General features: G+C 39.7%; 1 protein-coding gene and 1 pseudogene across 1 annotated transcript; both read right to left on the minus strand.

Annotated features, from left to right (window-relative positions):
• Positions 1 to 372: 372 nt before the first annotated feature.
• LOC148009726 (pyrophosphate-energized vacuolar membrane proton pump 1-like) lies at positions 373 to 4,933 on the minus strand (annotated as a pseudogene).
• A 4,406-nt stretch (positions 4,934 to 9,339) lies between these two features.
• On the minus strand, positions 9,340 to 11,536 carry LOC148009727 (TGACG-sequence-specific DNA-binding protein TGA-2.1-like). The gene is made up of 3 exons (XM_087672823.1): positions 11,521 to 11,536; positions 10,318 to 10,556; positions 9,340 to 9,930 (listed from the first exon to the last, which is right to left on the minus strand). The coding sequence occupies exons 1-3, from the start codon at positions 11,534 to 11,536 to the stop codon at positions 9,340 to 9,342; spliced, it is 846 nt and encodes a 281-aa protein (XP_087528949.1).
• Positions 11,537 to 23,114: the final 11,578 nt, after the last annotated feature.

Here is a 23,114-nt window from a genome sequence, read left to right on the forward strand (position 1 = left end):
AAAGAAACATTTAGAATAATCAAATGATGAACAAAATACCGACAATCGTCAGCAAGAGCTCATCAGTTTTCTTACTGCTGCTCAGAGCCCAAGCAAACATCTCAGTAATCTGCTTCTAGGACTCTAGGAACATCTTTGTACACCTAGCCTCCAGATTATCACGAAATCGCTCAAACTCTCTCTGCATCTGCAGTTTCATCTCTTCTAATCTGAGAAAGCGCTCCCCCAAAGTGTGGATCATGGAGACCAATCTAAGAAAGCGCTCCCCCAAAGTGCTGTCAACTGGGGGCTGTTAATGCCGCAAGTTGGACTTTGAAGAAGTCCTATGGTTGAGGAATCTGTCCATCTTGAAAGCCTTTGCGGCCTCATAGTCTATACTGCGGCTGCACTTCTTGTGGAGAGATGTGTAAGAAGTATCATGGTCATCCAGAGACCGGTTGCGATAACAGCATTATCAATTATGGGACCATATGCATCTATGGCTAGATAGGTGGCAATGGTACAAAGCATTCCAAGAGCTACAACTGTGATCCCGTACATGGTTGCTAGGGTATGGATGACATAGATAGCAACATCAATAGCAAATATTGGAACAATTACAGACTTGTAGCCAAGTGCCAAACCAAAGATGACATTGGTAGCAGTTCTTGTCCTACAAGAATCAGCAACATCCTCGACTGGTCTGTATGTATTGTTGGTGAAATACTCTGTAACGTATCCAATTACCAACCCTACCCAAAGCCCTACTCCAATGCAAAAAAATAGTTTCCAGTTTTGAACCATCTTTGCACCACCGTTAGGATCATATATGTAAAATGTGGATGGTAGTGCCAGCCAACAAACAAAAGCTGCACCGAATGTCATTAAGATGGTGGATATCAGCAACTGTCTCTTCAGTGTAGATTCAATATCCCTTAGATTTGAGATCTCGAACACATCAGTTGCGAACAAGGTTGTGATGAGGCACACCACAATGCCCATAGAGCTAATGAGTAGTGGGAAGCACATAGCAGTGAAGTCATGATTTGTGCCAAATGATGACATGGAAGCCACAACAAGAGCTACGCAAGAAGCTTCAGCAAAGGAGCCAAACAAATCTGAACCCATTCCAGCAATATCTTCTACATTATCACCCACATTGTCAACAATGATTGCTCGATTTTGTGGATCGTCCTCTAGGATATTCCTTTCTACTTTTCCAACAAGATCTACTCCAACATCCGCAGTTTTGGTATAGATTCCACCTCCAACCCTTTCAAATAGAGCCACGGATGAGCGTCCAAGCCCATAGCAAGTGATGGCCTCAAAAAGGCCCTCCCAATCATCCTTGTAATAAAGTTGTAATAGTTTTATAGTGATGTATAAAACTATGAGGCCATTAGCAACAAGTAAGAAACCCATCACCGAACCTGATTGGAAGGCGATTTTGAATACTTGCATATCCCTTTTCTGGCTTCCAAAGTTGTGTGAGCATTCGCATATGTTGCGATCATCATGCCCAAAAATCCCGACACTATGGATGTCAAAGCTCCCAATATAAATGCAACTGTAGTGAAAATTGATGTAAAGAGAGCTGGGGCACATTCCTGCTTTGGATCGTATCTACAAGGCTGGGGCTTAGTACTGAACCCCTTCACAGATCCCAGGAACAAGAAAATGACAACAGCAAATATGCCCATGAAATAAACCAAAAACTTGTACTCTGTCAGCAAAAACGATGTGGCTCCTATGGATATGGCTTGCTGAATTTTAGTGCATTTCCTAATAGCTGCTGCATCTGATTCCTCATCTAATCTATCCTCCTCGTCACAGTCTGGTGATCCATTGAAGATGTTGTGACTGTGGGTGTCGTTGTTGTCAGATGATCCACAACAAGACAAATAATGAAATGATATTTAAATTATTTGCTCATGGAACCATATTGTATCATACTTACTAATGGGGATAAAAAGATGCATCAAAAGCATGATAAGATTCCTCCTTTCCATATCATATCTTCTTTTAATGTTTTGTATAACAACCCTCAACCCATAACCCATAACGATTTTTACTAAAAGAACAAGAAACCTCCATTACACTTACCTTGGAGCCTTCAGATTTGCTGAGTTATCAACTTGAACATGTCTAGCAATAGAAGATACCAAATTCAAGTTATCCTACAAATTATGCAGATCATCATCACCAATCATGCCTCTTGATCCACCCATGTTGTTGAGCTGGAGCACATGCTCTTGACCAATGCTGCCTAGGCTTGATCTGCTAAGTAGTATGGATGTCCACGGCCAATTTAAGGATATGCTAATCATACCACCTGACCTTGAAATATCAGCTTGATTCATTTGATTCATGATATGGCCAGGTTGATCAGATGGATCAGAATCCTTTGTAGTCATGTTGGCCTTAATCTCGAGGAGGTTGCTGATGTTCAGGATATCTTGACCAAATTCGCCATGATTATTGCATGAAGTGACCAAATTCTTCATGATCTCTCTATTCCTGCAGCCTACAAATCAAATGTCAAGATGGAATATAGTCAATCACAAGAAGTTTTTTTGACATAATTTTCCCATGTGGAAAAGGGAACTGTTTTCCCTTGGTTTTCCCTAATAGTGTTCAATAACATGAGCTTCTACTTGGGAGCTCCTCTCTCAGCCAACCATCACAACTTGCAGATCCAGGGGCTGCTACTGCCTATTCATTACCCTCCACCTACTACTGATGACAGTCTACATGTGGTTCTATCTACTAGTTTTTCTGCTAATTCATCATCCTCACCTCAACTATTACTATTTGAGATCTTTCAAGTCAGCTACAACCAACATGACCTGTCGAGCTGCTGCATTTCCACTCTAAGCCTGTTGACCACTTATTGTGGACTGCCATGTAGCATCTCAATTGTTGCATTTCATATCTGCCCTACTTCATCTGCAAATTACATCACTTCATGATCCGTGTTTTGCTGTTTCAGTACTTCATCATCAATCTCCTTCAAGCTTCTTCAAGATTTTCATTATTTCTATATCTAACTCCATGAGTCATCTAAAATACAAAAAACAATATGTCTTTGCTATGGTCTTGGCAGAGTTACACTTCCTCTCATGATTTAAAGAGCATCTGATATTATTGAAATGCTATTTGTAAAGCCTTTAAGCAACAAGTGGCCAATAAGTCTAATTTAAAGTCTTTAAAAGGGATCCATTTCTTGCTAATGTGCAACAAGTGCAGCATTGTACCTTGAACTACAATGGTAAAAAAAAACTAGTCAACTCTTTCAAAGATATCTTCTTTCTAGCTTGAACAGAATCAAGTTTCATTTGCCAACTGTAGAATTCCTTACCTAAGGCGCTCCATCACACCATTCAATAATCCCACGAGCAATCACATTTCCCTACATGCAGAAAAATCAGCCTATTAGCAACATCCTAATAGTGATAAGACATGTACAATTTATTGATTTTACCTATGCTTAAAAGCCACAGACCTAGATGGAAATAACATGAAGTATAGCAAGGGCAGCATTGTATGATTCTGCTAGCCTACATGGGAGAGGCAAACTATATTGTACCCATCCTGAAGCTCTGGCCCATTTGATTTAACACACCTCAAACAGCTCTATTGATAGGCAATAACCACTTGAGGATTCAGAAATGTTTGGGCTGATCCATTCAACATAAACGTCCCTAATCTCATCAGTTGGTTAGCTAATCTTGGTGATCTCCAAATCAGTTCAGTTGATTAACGAGCGTCATAAGTCACAGTCTTCATTAACACCTTAAATCTCTTTACATTCACATGTAGCATAACATATTAAAGTTAATAAACTGCCTGTACCTTTGAGGTTAACCAGGGCCTTTCTCACACTTCTCTCACAATCGGTACAGTCCATTCGGACCAGAAGCTCCACCATCTGCACGAGCAATTATACCCCACAAGTTAGTTAACAAAATACTGCTAAGGCACAGAGTAAAACCGCTTCAGGAGCTACACTACATTCTTGCAAAGTTAAGATGTTGAATTGGAAAGGTAAGCAAATGCATCATTAATCTCTGCCCATTCCAAGTACATATTCATGCAAATGACAAGATTAAACTCTGTGTAAAGGAATGAGCTCACTTCCTTGTAAGGATTAGAGCCATCTTCTTTTTGCAGCTGAGGCCAAAGCTAAGCCTAGCACACTGGGCTGCAATAATGCAGCAGCTGAGGCCAAAGCTAAGCCTAGCTTTGCATCTCTTTCATTTGATATTGAAGCTGCTATTCTAGCTGTAACAATAGTAACAGACAAGGCTGCTTGCAATCGAGCATTTTTTGTTATGAATTTCTATTTTCTTCGGCCTTTGAACTAGTTTTTGAATGATGCAGTTTTTACTAGATTTCTCAGGCACTCCAAATGCTTCTCCAACCATGATTTTAGATGGAAGCAACTACCGGCTTTCATGAAAACAAATGGTTGTTCTCGTCTCATCCACAGCCAAGTCTTTAGCTCCTCAAGCCTTCTTGGAGTAGAATGACAGCTTCCAGGACTGTACCCAGTATAATCTGTAGTCGCCCTGCTGTAGATGTGCACTGCACAGAGAGCTGCCGCTAGAGGCAGAGAGGCGAGGGTAGGGGCAGGGGCAGATGAAGAAAAAGACGGCCATGGCCATGCAGATCATCATCTTCATCAAGCCGATCACGTCCCTGCTCCCTTCATACTGCCCCCTCCCTATCGCCCCTATAGTGATGCATCAATCGTCCTGCACGAGGTCCCTACCATCGACCTCTCGCCCTTGCTGTGCCAACAAATAGAAGGCAAGAACACCCAGTCGGGCCCCTGCTTCTGCCTCAGAACGGCTTCCCTAGGTGCCTTATCACCTTCTCTTACAACTTCGGAAGGGGGAACTCCTGTGGGAATCACCACCATTGGTGCCATTACCATTGTTTCCAGTGCCGCCATCTCCCCCAAATTCAGTAGAGAAGCATCACAGCAGGCCTTACCACGAGGTGGTGCTAGCTAGGAGTGTCTGAGGAATGTCTCTGCTTGGACGTTGATGCCGTCTCGCTAGGATGGACAGCACCTGTCCATCTCCTCTCTGGAGAAATACATCTTGGTGCTGCTGGATGTGCCGGCGCTAGAGCTACTGCTGCTACCAAGGGGATGATCTGATTGGCACAACACAGCAGGGATCTCGAAAGGTGCGACCGCTGGGGAAAGCCATCAGCATTTGTCCTGCTGCTGATGCTGAGGCTGCCGCCTGCGGACCCGAAAGCGAGCAAGAAAACACTTAAAAAGCGCCCTTCAGGAAGCTTTCTTCATCCACGACAATGCTTTCAATTCGCGCAGTTGAGGATTACCGCCTCACAGGTATAGTGCGAAGCAGTTGAGGATGGAATATCTTCTGGTTGGTGTAGTCCAAATCAACCACAACATGTCGATTTGTCAGAAACCCAACCTGAGGAGTCCCTATCCTACTCTCTACTATGGCTCCAAGTGTACCAAATGTCTCCTGACCTGCAACCTGTGAAATTCACCAGAGAGAGAAACGTATCAGAATTTTCAAACTAGTAATGATGCAACATTTATTTACATATATTGCAACTAAAAATCTGCCAATCTTCACCTCTACAGTGTAAAAAACACCATCAGTTGTTTAATTGATATATGATGAAGCATGTACACACTCTCAGCATTTCTCAAAGTTTATGGAAAGGAGGGGAAAAATGTGTGGAAAACATCTAATGACACCAAAAACATAGAAACACATGAGATGGTCATTTCTATTTTCTATACACAAATATGGACATCATCATGCTGCAATTGAGTATATCGGTAAATAAAATGATGATAGATTTGAGAGTGATGCCCCTCGAATATCAATGTAGACATATCAATCTGCCACTAAACTGTACACTATCATAATGCATCAAATGCCCTCATTTGATATGCTAGTTTATACAACTCAATTAAATAAAAAATACTAAACAGTTTGTTAGATCAATATAAGACATCAATCTTGATTACATAAAAGGGCCTACAGTTGATCCGAAAATTGAACTAAGACCACAAGCATGACATCAAAAGAGTAGACATATCGAGATTATGACCATGCTCTAAGGCTATGCAACTGATCCTTGAAATAAAATTTAGAAAGTTGGTTGTAAGATGCACACCTCCAAAACAAAAGTAAAATTATAGAATGACTAAATTTCAAGACAAGCAGTTTGTATTCAAACTTTAAAGTTATTCACTGGCTTTTTACCTGAGATCCTGGACCGATGGATGGGTCATTGCCCCTTAAATCTTCAGCCAGCTCTGTGTATACCTCTTGCTTAGGGGTTGTGGCTGGAATACCAAAATAAGAGAACTCTACCACATCAACATCACACCATATGCCTCCAGCTGGTCTACCGTGAGAGTTAAAGAGGACAAACTCTTGCTACAAAAGACATGTAGATGAGAGTTAAAGAGGACAAACTCATAGCAAGTTTGATGCTGTCAACCGTGAAAGTATTTGATGTGGTGAGCCTTGATTTGGTCCTTCATTCATACTAAGAGAGATCAAAATTTTCCTACAAGCTTAAATAGAATTGGCTAAGCAGCTGCATACTGACTAAAGGTTTAAAACTCTTCTTTGGCCAAGATGCATGCTGTAGACAGGTCTTCAGCCTTTTACCAGGAGCAAAATACAAAACAATGATCAATTAGAAAGGACATATAGGAAGACAGAAGGAAATCCCTTGCTACCTTACAGCATGTCCTGCTTCCTGAGAAGCTAGCCAAACAGCGATGTCAGGGGCATACACAACAGTCCAACTTGCAGCATGAGCCTTATGAAGGTCATGATTATTCTCCATAGTTAGTGAGAAAGTTGCTTCCCTTGAGATGTCTGGAGGTAGAGCAACTGCTTAGAAACTGCTGATGTCAGAATATATTTCAAGCTTGTAGGGAATGGGGTTGTCATTCAAGCTCTTTTGGGTGTGATTGTGATCTTTTGAATGAGGTTCCATGGGCTATATTGAGCATGAGTGTATGTTCTTAAACAGTGAATAAGAAGAGAAGTAAATGCCAGAAGATCACTTTGGGTTGTCTTGGCCTTTTGTTACAACCTTATGTGTCTGCTAAGAAGGCCACTGTCTTCCCTCCATTGTTGCAGGAAATTTGAAAAATTTACAAGCAGATGGGGCAAGCTTCTCAGTCTCTTAACTGATGGCAATGCAAGCTTAACTAATGATGCCCTGGAAATGTTTGCCACATTAGCACCATGTGCAAAGGGCCTGATGGCTATAAGGAATACTAGGTCCATACCTTTGCTGGTAAAACTGTTAACATTTGGGTCCACCAAAGGGAAGGAGAACTCTACTGCAGTCCTCTTGGCTTTGTGAAAGAATGGAGGAGGAGAAGTTAAAAGATCTGTCTTGATCCTTCCTACTGCTCTCTCCTCTTTGCAAAGGCTAGCATTGGATGGTTCTCCTAGAGCCCAAAGAAAAGAATCCCTGCTTTTGAAGATTCTTAGAGAATCTGATATTGAGTAATAAAACACGTAATTGGGAGATAATACCTGCTCAGATAAAATCATACACAAAACCCAAGTCCTAAATGTAGATTAAAGAGTTCTCTGCCATAAGTAGGTTCCAACCTACTTGTGAAGATCAATGTCTCCTTGACACACTCCATCACTGTGAGTATGCATTAATTTTTCCTGCATCTTTCATTCATCTTGAATAACAGGCTATTCCTCTAAGCAAAAAAAAGTCAATCGCAAGCAGACTGCCTTAAATCTCTTTACATTCACATGCAACATAACATATTAAAGTGAACAAACTGCTTGTACCTTTGAGGTTAACTAGGGCCTTTCTCACACTTCTCTCACAATCGGCACAGTCCATTCGGACCAGAAGCTCCACCATCTACACCAGCAATCATACCCCACAAGTTAGTCAACAAAATACTGCTAAGGCGCAGAGTAAAACCGCTTCAGGAGCTACACTACATTCTTGCAAAGTTAAGACGTTGAATTGGAAAGGTAAGCAAATGCATCATTAATCTCTGCCCATTCCAAGTACATATTCATTCAAATGACAATATTAAACTCTATGTAAAGGAATGGGCTCACTTCCTTGTAAGGATTAGAGCCATCTTCTTTTTGCATCCCTGCCATAAAGATCCAGCCCACAACTGGATAGCTCCTCGCCATTAACATCTGTACTTTTGTCATCATAACGTGTTCTTGAGTCGAAACTCTTTATGAAGTCAATGCAGGAAGGATTGGCATGATTCAAATCATGGTGGGGTGGTGATAATTTTGACCTTGTGACTTCACCTTCGAACTTTCAAAGGCATGCTGATTGGGTTCTGCAAATTGCATGGTGCCAAAGAACCGTGAGCTTGATTCTCCTGCACTCGGAATTCCTATTGACAGCAATTCAAAGGGACAGTTATCTTCAAGATAGGAGATGAATAAACACTAACTTCTAACATTAACAACTCCTTAGCTTCAGCACACCTTTGAAATCCTGAATCACTGAAATTCTCCTTATTTTGTTAAACTAAAAACCATGCACATGTTTCTATTAAATATTCTCGAGGACTTCGAGCTACACCGATTATCAAAAAATGGTGCAGCAATATAGAATACTAGCATGTCAAGAAGTTTTTGACATGTTCCCATGTGGGGAAAGGGGTTCCTCTCTCTTGTTTTTCCATATAGTGCTCAACATCATGAACTACCCTAGGCCACCAGTCCCCCTGCCCTCAATCGCACCTAGCACCTAGCCAGGTATGTGGTCCCTCCCTCATAAAGCTCATGATGTCACCGTAATTCCAATGGGAATTATAGTGGGAATTTGTCTAAATCTTCTCAATGTGTAGAGATACAAACAACAGAGCACATTGACAAACTGTGGCCTAAGCTCCTGAAATTACCTTCCAAAGCAGCATCGCTAGTGATTAAATCAAGTTGAAGACAGTTGAGGAGGCGCCCAAGATCCACTGCACTTGTCCAATTCACAAGTGCATCTCCATTCTGAAGTTTCAGGCACCCACGATTCATTGTGCCTCCCCATATTATTCCCACAGGGCTAGGCTTTTCCTTGCCTTCCTAAGGATCAGTACTAGGCTGCCACTGTCTCCCTGCATGTCAAATGCCTGCTGGTTCTCGCCCACAATCAGGAAATCAGGAAATCAGTGAAAAAGCAACATGTCGATTTGTCTAGTAATCACTCTATCTCAACTCATGCAAGAGCTTGATGGGAATAACATAACTGCAATTGTTGTGGGAAAAACATGACTGCAATTGCTGTGAGCACTTTGAAACACATGGCAGCCCATGATAGCTCATCCATGCACAAGCTTATAATCTAGACTTATGCAGGCTTACTGCAAGCTGTGGAACTCAACCAATCTACATGCTCTGTCCCTCTCCTGTCTTCACCTTCACAGGTACATGCATTTTCTTCTGCACCAGCTGAAGTATATACTTGGTCATCAGGTAAGATGGTTTCTTCATAGTCAGCTAATGTGTGTTTGATTCCATCAAGTAATGCGGCTTCTTTGCAATAAGCCACTGGTGATTCTCTTCCATCAGCATGATATTTTCCCTGGCAATAAGGTGGTCTGCAAGCAGCATCTGCAGAATAGGGAGGAGACACAGACAATACTTGGTGGTTCTCTCTATCATCCTCCATCTTTGCTTTGGTTTTTAGGTCCAATGCTTTCAAAGCAAAAACCAGCTCAAAGGCTGCAAGTGTGCAATGGGTTGCCTGTACTGGGGTCAGTAGGTTTTGTAGCTCTTGGAGGGTATGCAGCCTGAGAGAGTTTGATCGCTTTAACAGCGAACTCAAAGTTTCAAGCTTTGACTCCATTAATTTTTGTCCTTGCACTATGTTGTGTGACATGATGAAAGAAGAGCTCCCAATCCCTATGGCTTCTTTCATGCTTTGATTTGCAATAAGCATCTGAAAGAACCCAAAGTAGTAGTCAGGCTCAGCAAACCTAGAAAAGCCAAAATATTATGAATCACAAGTAGCTTTAGACACTTTCCTGTGTCACTAGGAAAAGGGGATCTTTTCCCTTGTTTTTCCTTATAGTATTCAACATCATGAGCTTCTGTGAGGGAGGGACCACATACCTGGTCGGGGGCAGGGAGCAACCACACTGAGCGGTATGTGGTCCCTCCCTTGCAGAAGCTCATGATGTTGTCGTAATTCACAATGTGGGAAGTATAGTGAGAATTTGTTGAAAAGTTCTTGTGTGCATCATGCCAGACCATGGCAGACAGCTTCAAAATGGCTTGGCAGAAATAGGATAAATTGCAACAGAAAACTCAAGAAGCAAAGGTTCACCTGCATGGTTGCTAGTTGATTTGAAAGCTCCATCTCTGCCTGGTGCATGTAATGCTGGAAAGCATCCATTGAAGCTAACTGTGTCTTTGACAATAGGCATGTCACATCATCATGGCTTATGCAACCATTAAGCTTCTGCACATCAATACCCATTTTTGAGTACACGAGTGTTATAGCTGATGTGGGCCTCCAAGCACCTATCCACATAAATGCTGCTTCAAGAGCAGAGGAATGACGCCCTGCAGGAAAAAACTTTAACCAATACTAGAAAACATGCCTCAACACAAAACTCTATTTAGTGGGGGAAAGTAGAAAGAATCAAATAGATTAAAGCCAAAGAATACTTGCATTCTCTTCTTGGCCACCCAAAAGTGGATTGAAATCTCACTCTATCACCTACACACGTATATAGAACAGATTCTCTGAAACTTATCATTTTAGCTTGAATGTTTTACTTACTAGACACAATATGTGTAAGCCAAGCTGTTAGTCACGACAATTTTCCTGATGAGAGTTTTGGAAAGAAGATATATAATATGTGCTAAGAATAATTTTGAGAAACAAGCTAGAGTGTTTGAATGGTTTGAGCAATCAATAAGCCCATCTTGAGGCAATGAAAGTAAGCCATTGAGCGTGTTTAGATTAGTATTCTGTGCATGTTTGGATAGAATGACTACCAACTGTGTACTGAAAGTACTCTGTACATGGCTCCCTAATGCAATGAAGGTAAGTCATGCAATATCTAATTCAAATAGAATATTATTAGTGCTTTTTTAATGCTAGCTTAGAGTACATTTGTGTCAGGCAATTCTCCTGGACAACCATCGCTATATGTTTATTCTGTTCTCTTTCACAGGATGTGTTGCAGAAAATTTCTAAGTTTTCATTTGCTGAAATGCAAGCCATGGGGACAAATGGAATTGTGAAGGAATGCTTCTTGTCGTATGGACTTATGGGAAAAATGGAATAATGAAGGAATTCTTCTTGTTGTATGGGCTTATGGACCTAAGAGTCTCGCAACGGCACAATTCAATACAAGTTAATGCAATCCACAAGCAATGCAACAAATAAAAAGTGTGTGAAGCCTGACCTGAAATAGTTGCTCATGCAGTCCTTCACAAGCTGCCTGACATGGGAATCAGGGCTCTTGGAGACGAGGGCGAACCGGAGGGCCTACACATTGGCCTTCCACTGCAGCTAGACCTGAGCCAGCTGCCATGAGTCCTGGGCTTCCATGGGATCGATTAATGCTCGATGCGACGGATTGCGATGCCGATTAATGCTCGATGCGACGGATTGCGATGTCGAGCGTTGGATGTTGGACGCATGTAGTAGCAGAGCCCCTGCCCCATTGTTAGCCCTCGATTATGCACACACAGTGTGAATGAGTACTCTCTTTCCTTTTTTTAATGTGAAGGTTCGATCACAAAGTATTTTGAGGTTCATGGAAAAATATGCTATTGGGCTCCAAAAAGCCTTCCCATAGGCTTCAAAAATTTGTCTTTCTAAGGAGCTTGTACCCCCACTTTGAAGACATGCTCTCTCCTCCTCATCTTTCTACATGTTGCAAGCACTTCTCTTACATTCTATCTAGATAGTAGATCATATTTGAGCATTCTTATTGGCCCAAATGGTGCTAATGTTAATGCCCTGATGGCATTCCATAGGTTTAATATGTCTTCATCCAATACACCTTTGTCCCCAAACAATGCCATCTTCATCATAACCTCTACATTAAGGCCTGCAATTGTAATCCACCCTGTCACGTTCTTTTAGACAAAGCCTGCTCTTGCAAGGCAATGCCAGAGAACATGGAGAATTGACTCCCAAGATTGATGGCACATGACACACCATGCATGGATTTTTATAAACTTATTGGGCCTCTCCTTCATGTTTAGCTTCTAGATATACACCTTACATAGAGGGGTGTTCAATTTGTTTATGGATTACTAGACCACACTTTTCTAGTGCATTTCTGCCATATCTTCCAATGTTCCCTAGGGAAGATGGATCTCCACTCCATTTATTGCTGCTTGAGGAACACATCATTCTTCCTGAATTCCAAATGTTTCTTGTGCTTAGCTTGAATCACCTTTTTACCTCTAGCTATGACTTCCCCTTGAATTCCTCTTCGTATGAGTTTAAAATTTCTAACCATCTTCTCAGACTTTTCTTCTCCATGGCTTTGGAATTCTCTATCATCTTTTTTTGGGCCTACCTAATGCTCCTAATTATGATTTTTTCTTAGCATTTAAAATAAAGAAAATAGAGAATAAGGTATTTTGAATTTATTGTTTTGATCCTTTGTACCATTTGACTTTATTTTCAAGTCTTATATTTCTTGAATATATCTTCTTTGAGTCTTAATATCAAGGTGCTCCTAATTTCCCATCAAGCAAAGTATGTTACAGATGCATGAGGGATGCATGAGGAATACACTCCCAAGTTGAGTCTAATATGCTTCTTGACATGAGAGTCTAGGGCATAGCTACTACTTAAGATGGATGCTTATTGAAACCCAAAGCAACTTACTTGTACCCAGCTTCTCAAGAGGATTACCACACAACCTACTTGTACCAAGCTTCTCAAGAGGATAGGTTGAGGAGTGTACTAGATAGCTTGCATGAACCAAGCTCAAAGGACTATGCTAGGGGACTATGTTCAGAGGACAATGTGGTGAACAATGCATTACATGAATTTATGCAATGAGGCTAAGTCTCCTCCTAGTGATCTAGAATTGTACACATGCTTTAGTCATTTACTAGAATTTCTTCAAGCTATTTTGATAGAAAAAGATATAGATAATTGCGTGTTAGGCTTTAGATTTGCAAGCATTAATCACTACATAAAGGGCGTCATTAAATTTTGTTAGTTGTTATCTTTAAGATAACACACAAATTCAGGTGTATCCACCTATAGGTGGTCTGGATCAACTCAAGCTGGCATTGACCATCCCTCTCTAATTGTTGGCCATTGCCCTAGTTACAATGTGGGAAACAAGAGTTCTAGTTCAATTCTAGTGTCTTATACGATAATCTAGGCTATGGATCTTCAATCTTCATTAATCTCATTGGATTCATGATGCCAAAATTAGGCCTTTCCTGTGCATGTATTTTTGGTCACTATTGCATGTCACTTGGCTCACAGCATACATAATGTAGAAGATAATCAAATGAATTCCTCCATCATATGCTCAGTAATTAAGTCCCCAACCCAAACACATGCATGTTACTTGGCCTATGATAGATATGAACAATCGTAAAGGAGTGTTATAAACTTACTAGCATATAAAGCCCCCAACCCAAACACATGCATGCTCTCTTGATAAAGGGCATGCCTAAGCACAAGTTGTGGACATTGGCACCTTTAAATATCAACAAGTAACCTAACGATCCATTGTTGGTATGTTATTATAAAAGTGTAGTTAACTCATCAATATTCAAGGACTCAAATAATATTCCTAATTATTATCCTGAACATATCTCTTTTAATTTTTTACATAACATTGATGGCACTCCATCTTTTAATCTTTCCCTATTATTCATTTCAAGCTTTAAGTTTTTCCAACCTCACTTATGATTTGAAAAGTTTTATGAAAGTAATTTGGGTTTTATGAAAAGTTTTATGAAAGTAATTTCTTTGTTTCCATCTTGCTTTAACTTTGACATCTCTAGGATTTGGGTTCCTCCTTTTGAGGGTTGTTTGTTTTCTTGGATTTACCCTTCTCAATCTATGAGCTTTTTTCTTTTTACTTCTTTTGTGACTATGTTGCATGAAGTTCTTCCTTATCTTCACTCTTTTCTCCTTGGGCACTTCTTAGCTCCATTCCTTTGCAAAGCACCCACGTTCTTTACATATAAAGCATGTAACCAAGAAGAGAGAGAATTCTACATTGACTAGCAACTCAATCACATTAGGATCATTGATGCCAGGAGGCATATTCCACGGTGAAACAAGAGTCCTACTTCACTTCTAGTGTCTTATATGATAATCTAGGCTATGGATCTTCAACCTTCATTAATCTCACTGGATTCATGATGCCAAAATTAGGCCTTTCCTGTGCGTGTATTTTTGGTCACATTGTTACATGTTACTTGACTCACAACATACATAATGTACAAGATAATCAAATAAATTCCTCCATCATATGCTCAGTAATTAAGGTCTGATGCTAAAAATCTTGAAAACACCCAAATTCTTTAGAATCAAGCAACTACAGCTCCAATTTTACTACTTGGAAGCCTAGATCCCTTAGCAACTTTGCTAACTCATTCAATCTTAGATAAATGAGCTTGCTTTTGCTCACATTAGTCACAACCCCAGATAGCTCTAGAAAACTTTCATACACTTTCATCAAATACATCTACTAGTTGCCTCTCTACTTGCACAATATTGGTAAGTTATTGTTGGCAAAGAATTGGGAGACCAAGTGTCTTCTTAATGGTATAGGAAGCCCCTTGCTTACTCCATGTCATTCAGCAAATTGAAACCACCATAAGCAAATTTTGTTGCACTGATTGAAGCTGAATGATCATCTCATGCCTCGATGACATCAAAGTTCCTAAATTCAAAAATCAAGCGTGCTCAAAGAAGTACTCTATAAGACAAACTCTTCAATAGCATAAGACAAAAAATATATCTACCTCCAAAACATGAACTTTGAAAGTGAATTAAATGACCACCATGTTGACAAAGGAATGATCGACTGTGAATGTACAAGTCACAATAGCTGCATAAATCCACAATGTCTAAGACATGCAAAAGCATAACTGAAGTTACAATGATCATCATTTAATATTGGCCACTGGCACACCTTGAGCATGAAGATTGTAGTAGAGTTTCTCAAAAGATACAACCAACCTATGCTGCCTTTGAATAATCTGTTGTCAACCGGCTTATGGATGTATGGTACGTTCCAAACTCTGGATGAGGTTGCAAAGCTCAGCAATTTGGAGCCGACAATCTGGAGGCAATCAACATATACAACAGGAACTGCATCCTTCTTGCTCTGCAGCTTCGCACCATCTGGTTGCACATAAGAAGGTGAATGACCTTGGCACTTGGTTAAAAGAGAGTGAGAAGTGGAAGAGAATAAAATGTTGATCCCCTTGCCGATAAGGCATCATCTCACATTAGCCCCCCAAAAATGAAGTTGAGCCTCATATATATCCTACTGAATTTGGAGGATCATATATTAATAACTCCATCTAATGTTTAGAAAAGCTACCCAAATTATTAGGTCCATCTAGCCATAGATGATTGGTCATTAGGATTGAGGTATTCTCATGTTCCTTGATGGGATTTATTTTACTTATCTAATTAGCAAAGGTACCATACTATTACAACATAAAAAAGTAGCTTCCTTTTATTATCATGTTACATAGGGTCCATTAACACAACATCTAGCACATGACAAACACTTTGAAAAACAACATTCTATTGCACAAAAGATAATATATAAAAACACAATTCCATGAAGTAGTATAAAATCCATCTCCCTACAGAGAAAACAATTGTCTAGCCTAGGATATGAGCTTCCAACCCCATAAGATTGGGTTGTATGTGATTACACTACTTCTGTCAACAACACACAGTAGGGAACTTATTAACTTGGAGCCATGATAAGCTTCCCTTAGCATTAAAGGTATCCTATATAATAGGGTCACTTGGCCTTTTGCCTTCTCAAGCACTCATGTAATCAAAAACACCTATCTCCTAAAAGATCATGGGATCCCAACCCACTAGTGAGTATTTTGGCATCTTATAGGATGCTAAGGCATATTGGGATGGAAATGCCAATGGCTTGAACTACAATGATAAAAATTTTGTCAGATTGTTCCATGAAAAAGAATAATTTTAGATAATAATTTCAAAATATTTGTTATAATTAGACAAAATGATAATTTCATAGAGTAATTTTAAAATATTGGTAATAATGTTTTTTGGGGCCATAAATATAGTCGTTGGGATATGATCTTCACAAGTATATATGAATGGTCTTGCTAAAAATTCATGTGTCTATTATTTCCAAGGGTAGAGAAGGGATATGATAGTGCTCATGAATTTTCTTGAGTTGTTCCAAGATTTTTGGGAGCTTTGAATTACCTTTAAGGCTTGACTTATAGGAATAAGGGCTAGAGCAAGTTAGGAGGGATTAGAGGGTAGCATAAATAGACTTGTCATGGATGTTACACTTGATGTTTGTTATGACCACAAGATGATACTAGCCAAATAGGTGCCTATAGGAGAAGTTGTTACACAAGATTGCACACATCATAATTTTTGAATTGCCAAATGCATAGCATGATTGAAATCCTCATGGAGAGTACATTAAGATCCTCTAGGGGTTCAGCCTCTCTTATAGAGATTCAAACCTATGGTTTTTTACCCAACATGGAAGGTTTAAGATGTATAGGAGAGAATAGCCCAACATGCTTTCCTCCCCTCCTTGCTTTTTATAGTACTCTATTTTAATATTGGCCTTGTTGAGCATGTTCTTAGCACAAAAAGCATGCTTTTCTTTTGGCTCTCTTATTTTTTCTCAAAAGATAAATTCAAAATTTTTCCAATCTTAATTTGTTCTTCTTTTCCTCTTGTGTTTTCCTTTTATTATGATGCACTTTCAATGTTCCATTGAGAATTTGCAAGAGTTTCTACATTGTTTGAATTATTTCACCTACCTTTGAGATTGGTGAGAATTTGATATGCTCCCATCGATACTTTTCTATGGAATTTCTCAACTTCAAACCCTAATAAAATGAGAATATCCAATGAGGATTTCTTTGTTTTGGAGCACTAGTTCTTTGTAAAGGTAATATACTTCCACCCTTGTAAGGCTATTTAGGTGTAGCCTTCTTATTATTCAAGTCACCTCATAGTGAACCTTAAAGTAGCTTCCCATCTATCATGTTGCAAGCTTCCACATAGAGCTAGCTACAATAGTTGGGAATCACTAGAATCCTTGGTACTTATATTTTTGTGTTAAGACATGAAGTTTATAAGTTTAGTGCTAGTTTGAAAGGTGATAATATTTCATCATACAACTAGCAATGTAGTTTGCTTCATTTTCTATAGCCACATGTTTTGGGCAATGCAATTTAGCTTTTTCTCAATATGGCTACGCACTTTGCCTTGGTGGTTATTTTTTTCCATGTGCACTTCCATGACCAATATGGTCATGCACTTGGTAATGTGCTTTCCTTTTTAATATGGCTATCTAATTTTCATGATAGGGTATATATGATTGTGTGGTTTTCTTGCCATGCACTTTGAATGTTTGCTCTTGTTGCTCATTTGGAAAGTACGGAATATGATGTTAGTGTGTGGAGTTTCTATTTAATCCATTGGTACAATATGCTTTTTTCTCACTAATATAATCATGAGCTTTGCAATAAGATGGATGTCATGGCCATGATATATGCTTGGTCAATGTGGCCATGTACTTTGCTCCACATTGTAAGTGTTATTGTTGCTAAATGCAATGACTCTATTGTTGGGGCCACACAGTTTGTGTTATTCATGTGTACCAAACATCTTTCTTTTAATTTTCTTTTTTGTTATTGTGATTACCTTTCAACAATTGTGGTCTTGCTTTTGTGTCAATGTGAAAAGCTTAGCTGTGAGTAAGTATTATACAAATGTAAATGCCTAATCAATGAATATTTATTTACTAATTATACCTAGAAAAATCATGAATTCCAAGTTAACTTGATAGAATATCTATAATTCCCTAGTTATAGGATAGTACTTGCTAGTTATGACTAGTAAAAGGTAAAATTTTCTAATTAGGTTGATATTATTACTAGTTATACAATAACTTGCTAGATAATGTTGCTAGATAGGGCTTCAACTTTCTAGATACTATCTAGGAAAAGGATGTTACTAGTTAGAAGAGACTAGTGATGGCAAAATTATCTAGTTATAACTAGAAAATTCTACATTCTTCCTAGTTTGGTTAGTAATCTTCCTAGTTATAATGTGAACTTTCTATATAGTAAGTGGTTTAGAGTTTCTTGTGACCTTTGTCCTTACCTTCTCGAAACCATCATTATCAACTTGAATTGAGAAATAGAGAATTGTGATGAACATCATCTTTATCTTTGAAGCCCCAAGAGGAACACCAAGGAAAAGGGAATTCTCTTGCAAGAAAATCTATCTTGTAACATCAACAAGCTTGTTTATTATGTTTCATATGATCACAATGAAGAAAAGAACACTAGCACAACAAATCTTCATACAACATCATGTAGATCTCCCATGGATTTGATAGAATCAACCATATTCTTCAATATCTTCACAAAACCCATCAATATAACAAAGAAAGCAAAGAAATACACCATCTTTGAATGAAAATACATCACATAGTATTCATCTTCAATATCTTCATAGTCTTCTCTCTCAATCTCTCATATACAATCACTCTGTTTCAGTAGAATTGGCTATCTCTGACTCTCTCTCTCTCTCTCCATCAATAATACATCATATCCTCACTACAATCTCTCAAAAATCACTCTCAATAATCCTTCTTAGGTCGTGGATACCGCTCCCAAGAGGTATGTCTGATATGAAGAGTCACCAGAGCCACTACAGTGTCCTTTCATAGCTCACTACTGTCACTTCACTCTAGTCTTCACTTGAGTCTTCAGCAGCTACTTCTTTCACTTCTTTTAGCTCTTTTACACTTGTATTCACCTCTTTCCAAGGCTAGAAAACTTTCCCAAGCTACACTCTCATCCATCAGAACACATACAGAACAGTTACAGAATAGTACCAGAACAACTACAGTACAGAACAGAACAGAACAGAGACAGAAGCTCTACAGAAGACCTACAGAAGGTTACAGAAGGTCATCAAAACCACTTAACTCATACTCAAACCATTCCAAACTCTCACAAACCATTCAATAAGCTTTCACAATATCTCAATCTTCAGCAATCAATACTTCATCCCTCCTTACAGAAGATAATCAGAACAAAACAGACCAAAACAGAACAAAACAGAAGGTATACAGAACCAATCAGAACCTATCAGAACATCAGAGAACCACCAATAAACATCATGAACTTCCAAAACACAATCAATATCATCTAAAACACTCTCAAATCACTTCCAAATCAATCAAGCATCTCATAAAATCAACCATTCAGCTCTCAAAAACAACAAAAATCAGCCAAAAAACAAGTCATTTCAACACTCAACATATCCCCACACTTAATAAGGAAGCATCCTCGCAACCCAGGAAAAAGGGAATACAAGTGCTTTTAAAATCACAACTTTGAGCTTCAATATCTTTTCAAAAAGAATCCATCCACCACGACCCCAACTTATAACCTGTTTCTGATATAAAAATACAACGAAAGGAAAACCCGTTTTACAGTAACACTTGTTATCAAACAAAAAATCACAACAAATTTGTAAAGGATATAAGAGTTTTCTTCTTCTTCATCAGCATCAGCTTCAACTCTCCATCCACAACCCCATCACCACAATTCTCCAAAATGTAGCTCACACACGAAATCCAATCCAATAGGAAACCACCACGTTCGTTTGACATAAATGAACTCACAACACAAACACTAATACAACACAACCATCTGAATGACTCCTCCAAAAAGAGAGTTTTTCATTAAAAAGCATCCACCATACATTGGAAAGGTATCAATGAAGATGATCCCTCTTGAAAGATTGATGTTGTCGGAAATGATCCATAGACAAGGATTCATCTACAAAGTTTTTGGGAGGATTTTGAAAAAACTGAAGACAACACATCCTTTCGAACAGGACTAGGTATCTGCTAGGCAAACAAAGGGCATGAAAATATAAAATATCAAGCTGTTGGGAATCAATGCTCACATTGACATTCATGCACAACTTTGGAATAGGCTTGGAATCATTATGAGAGTGCTTATGCATATACGCCAGGTACCAAGCAAAGTGAGCAATTAGTCTCACTAAGGGATCTGCAGACTGTGAATACTGCTGAGCAAAATGAACATAGTTCTGATAAGCTTGACTGGCAGCTGTCCATTCTCTTGGAATTACTGGCCAATTGATCTGAGGTCCGGTAAGGGAATCATCCGAACTCCATCCCCTTCTTCTGGAAATCTGATTATCAAACCCATCACAGTCACTAACTAACTGAGGTGGTTGAGATATAGAAGTGTTAGGAGAGGGTAGTGGAATAAGGAAAAGTGGATGAAGTGAGGGATAGGAAAAATCATAAAAGGAAGAAAAGTTTAAAGAAGGAGTGGCAGAAATTTAGAGGGAATCACTAAGGAAGGGTGTTAACTGATAAAGAGGAAATGTGGAGGGTACATGAATGGATGGAGAAGGACAAGGTGGAGAAGGGGAAAATACCCTATCCTCAATAAAGGAACAATATGTAAAAATGGGAATTTGAGGGAAAGATGAAGGTTGGAAAAGAAGGGGTAAAATAATTGTGGAATTAGATTGACAAAGGGAAAGATATATAGCATAGCGGTGAGCCATTTGTTGGTAATAGAGGAGGGTAGGAACAGAAGGTCCTAAGAGAGAGTGTCGATGATAGGCATCAAAGAAGGAAGAATCAAACGGATTATGTTTTGAAAGATAGGCTAAGAGATCCATCCTCAGTTGATTAGTACTCTGGGCAGAGGTAGGAGCTGTGTTGTGTCTTTGATTTAGGACCACAGAATCAATCATGGGATGCCACGAATTATCATGACAATCAGCCACTTTGGAGGAATAACTTTGGAACATGTCAGCTATGCACAACTCCAAATGGTTGACATACAAAACAGCCTGTAATACCACATCCCCCACGTACCATGCCATATCCACCTCATCTGGAATTAACAAGTCTCCTCGTAGATACATGTATGACATCAACATGGTATCTGGCGTGACAGAATCTTCAAACACCAGCCTTACTACCTCTGTCAATAACTTAGTAGACCAAGCCCCACTCCATCCATCCTCTGGAAGAGGTAAATCCATCGTGGAAAGCTTCATGTAGAAGACCAACTTCTGCAAGTGGTAGTGGACAAAGAAAGAATGGTCTGGTAGAACATATTCCTAAAACTGCTCAAAGGTAGACCATAACAAGTCCATTCTGGACTACAATCGTTCCACTTTATCTTGGAATAGAGGACACAAAGTAGCTTGTCTTTGAAGAGCAGCCAAGTCCTGCTGTGAAAGAGAAGGAATCAAGGGAACATTAGGGCTTGGAGGAACAGAGCGGGATTTTGCGAGTTGATCTTGCAACTGCTGGATTTGGGAGGCCACTGTATCATTAGCAATCTGTAAAGCTGAAAGTTTGTCATCTAAGAGAGCTTGGAACTCTTGCGCTTCTCTGGACATCCTCTCCTTCTCCTCTGAAAGGCTAGTAACCTGTGATTGAGCCTCTAGTAACTAGAGCTTCAAAGAAGAGATCTCATCTCTTTGGGTTGCACAACCAGTTGGGTTTGTTGTTTCATTTGCTTAAACAAATCTGCTAGGGTATCCTTAGCAGAAGCTAACTCGGATGTTGCCTTATGCAACTGGTCCTTAGACTGCATGAGTTCTTCATAAAAAGACACGTACAGCTGTTGAACACAGGCTGTCACTGACAATTCAATGGAACTCTGAATGTCTTTACAGAGGAAAGGAATTGCATCTCCTGAGACTAGACTGTTCAGGAAGGGAACTGAAATGTCCAAGGATCCTTCTCGATGTGCTCGAAACAGGTTATTACAAGTGAGATACCCAGGGAGATCACTGCCAGAGGTAGCAGGGATGGGTACTGAAGGAAGTAGTGAAGGAGCTTTTTCCGCTACCCTCTTCAAGCATTTGCGCTGGATGACCAGGGGAGGCAGAGAATCATCATCCTCTATATCAATGGGTTCTGACTCATCTGAAGGTAAAGGAGGAGGTACTGGATCTGATGGAGGAGGTGGAGGCACAGTCTTCTGTAAACCGGAATAGGTCAAGAAGGCATACAAATATGATCCATATGTGACATTGGTAACATTACCCCTGGTGACTTTGACGAAATGTTGATCCATTTTAGTGAGGAGGTAAGTGCTCCAATCAATAGCTACTCCTTTCAACACCATCCTGGAAGCTGTAAAAAGCTCTTTGGACAAATACTGGGAAGGCATTTTGGCAGGCATAAACCTGTCCTGGAGAAACTGGCAGACCATCTTCCATACAGGATCAGTGATCATAGAAAAGGAACCTCCTGAAGAGTTGATCACCTTCTTAACATCCAGTAATTCCCTTGTCTGCTTTTGCAACAGCTTCAGAATCTCTTCATTAGAGAAAAGCTGACGAGTGGTAATAAAAGGTTCACCTTTGGAGGAAAGAGACAGAGCCTTCCCTAGGCTGCGAGGTGTCAAAGTCATAGAAATTCCCTGGACTAGTCCTGTCTTCTTGCTGTAAGAGGCCAGAAACTCATCACATAACGACGGATCCTCTGGAAGCAATGGAAAAGAAGTAGCCACAAAAGCAGCGAGTCCCGCCTTCGTGAGAGGCTCAAAAGTAAGTAGGGAAGAGTAATCCCTACTAACTAATGGGACGTACTGGATAGGGGGAGGAGCGTGAGAAGGCGCCATTCAGATGGTTACACACACACCACAAACACAGACAATCAAGGAGAATGCCTGCAAAGTAACAGACAAAAAAACCAAGGATAAGAGAACAATCAAAACAATAAAACGTGACTCGACCAACTAACCCCAAGCAAACCACAACCTAGAAAAAATTCGACATGACCTTGAGACAAATGCGACCGAAAGCTTCATGCGATGCATCAGACAAACACCCAGAACCCCGTAGCAGGC

Source organism: Lygodium microphyllum, chromosome 30 (assembly GCF_053477565.2).
Source record: "Lygodium microphyllum isolate KBCC chromosome 30, Lygodium_microphyllum_v1.1.10, whole genome shotgun sequence".
In the NCBI taxonomy this organism is placed as follows: Eukaryota; Viridiplantae; Streptophyta; class Polypodiopsida; order Schizaeales; family Lygodiaceae; genus Lygodium; species Lygodium microphyllum.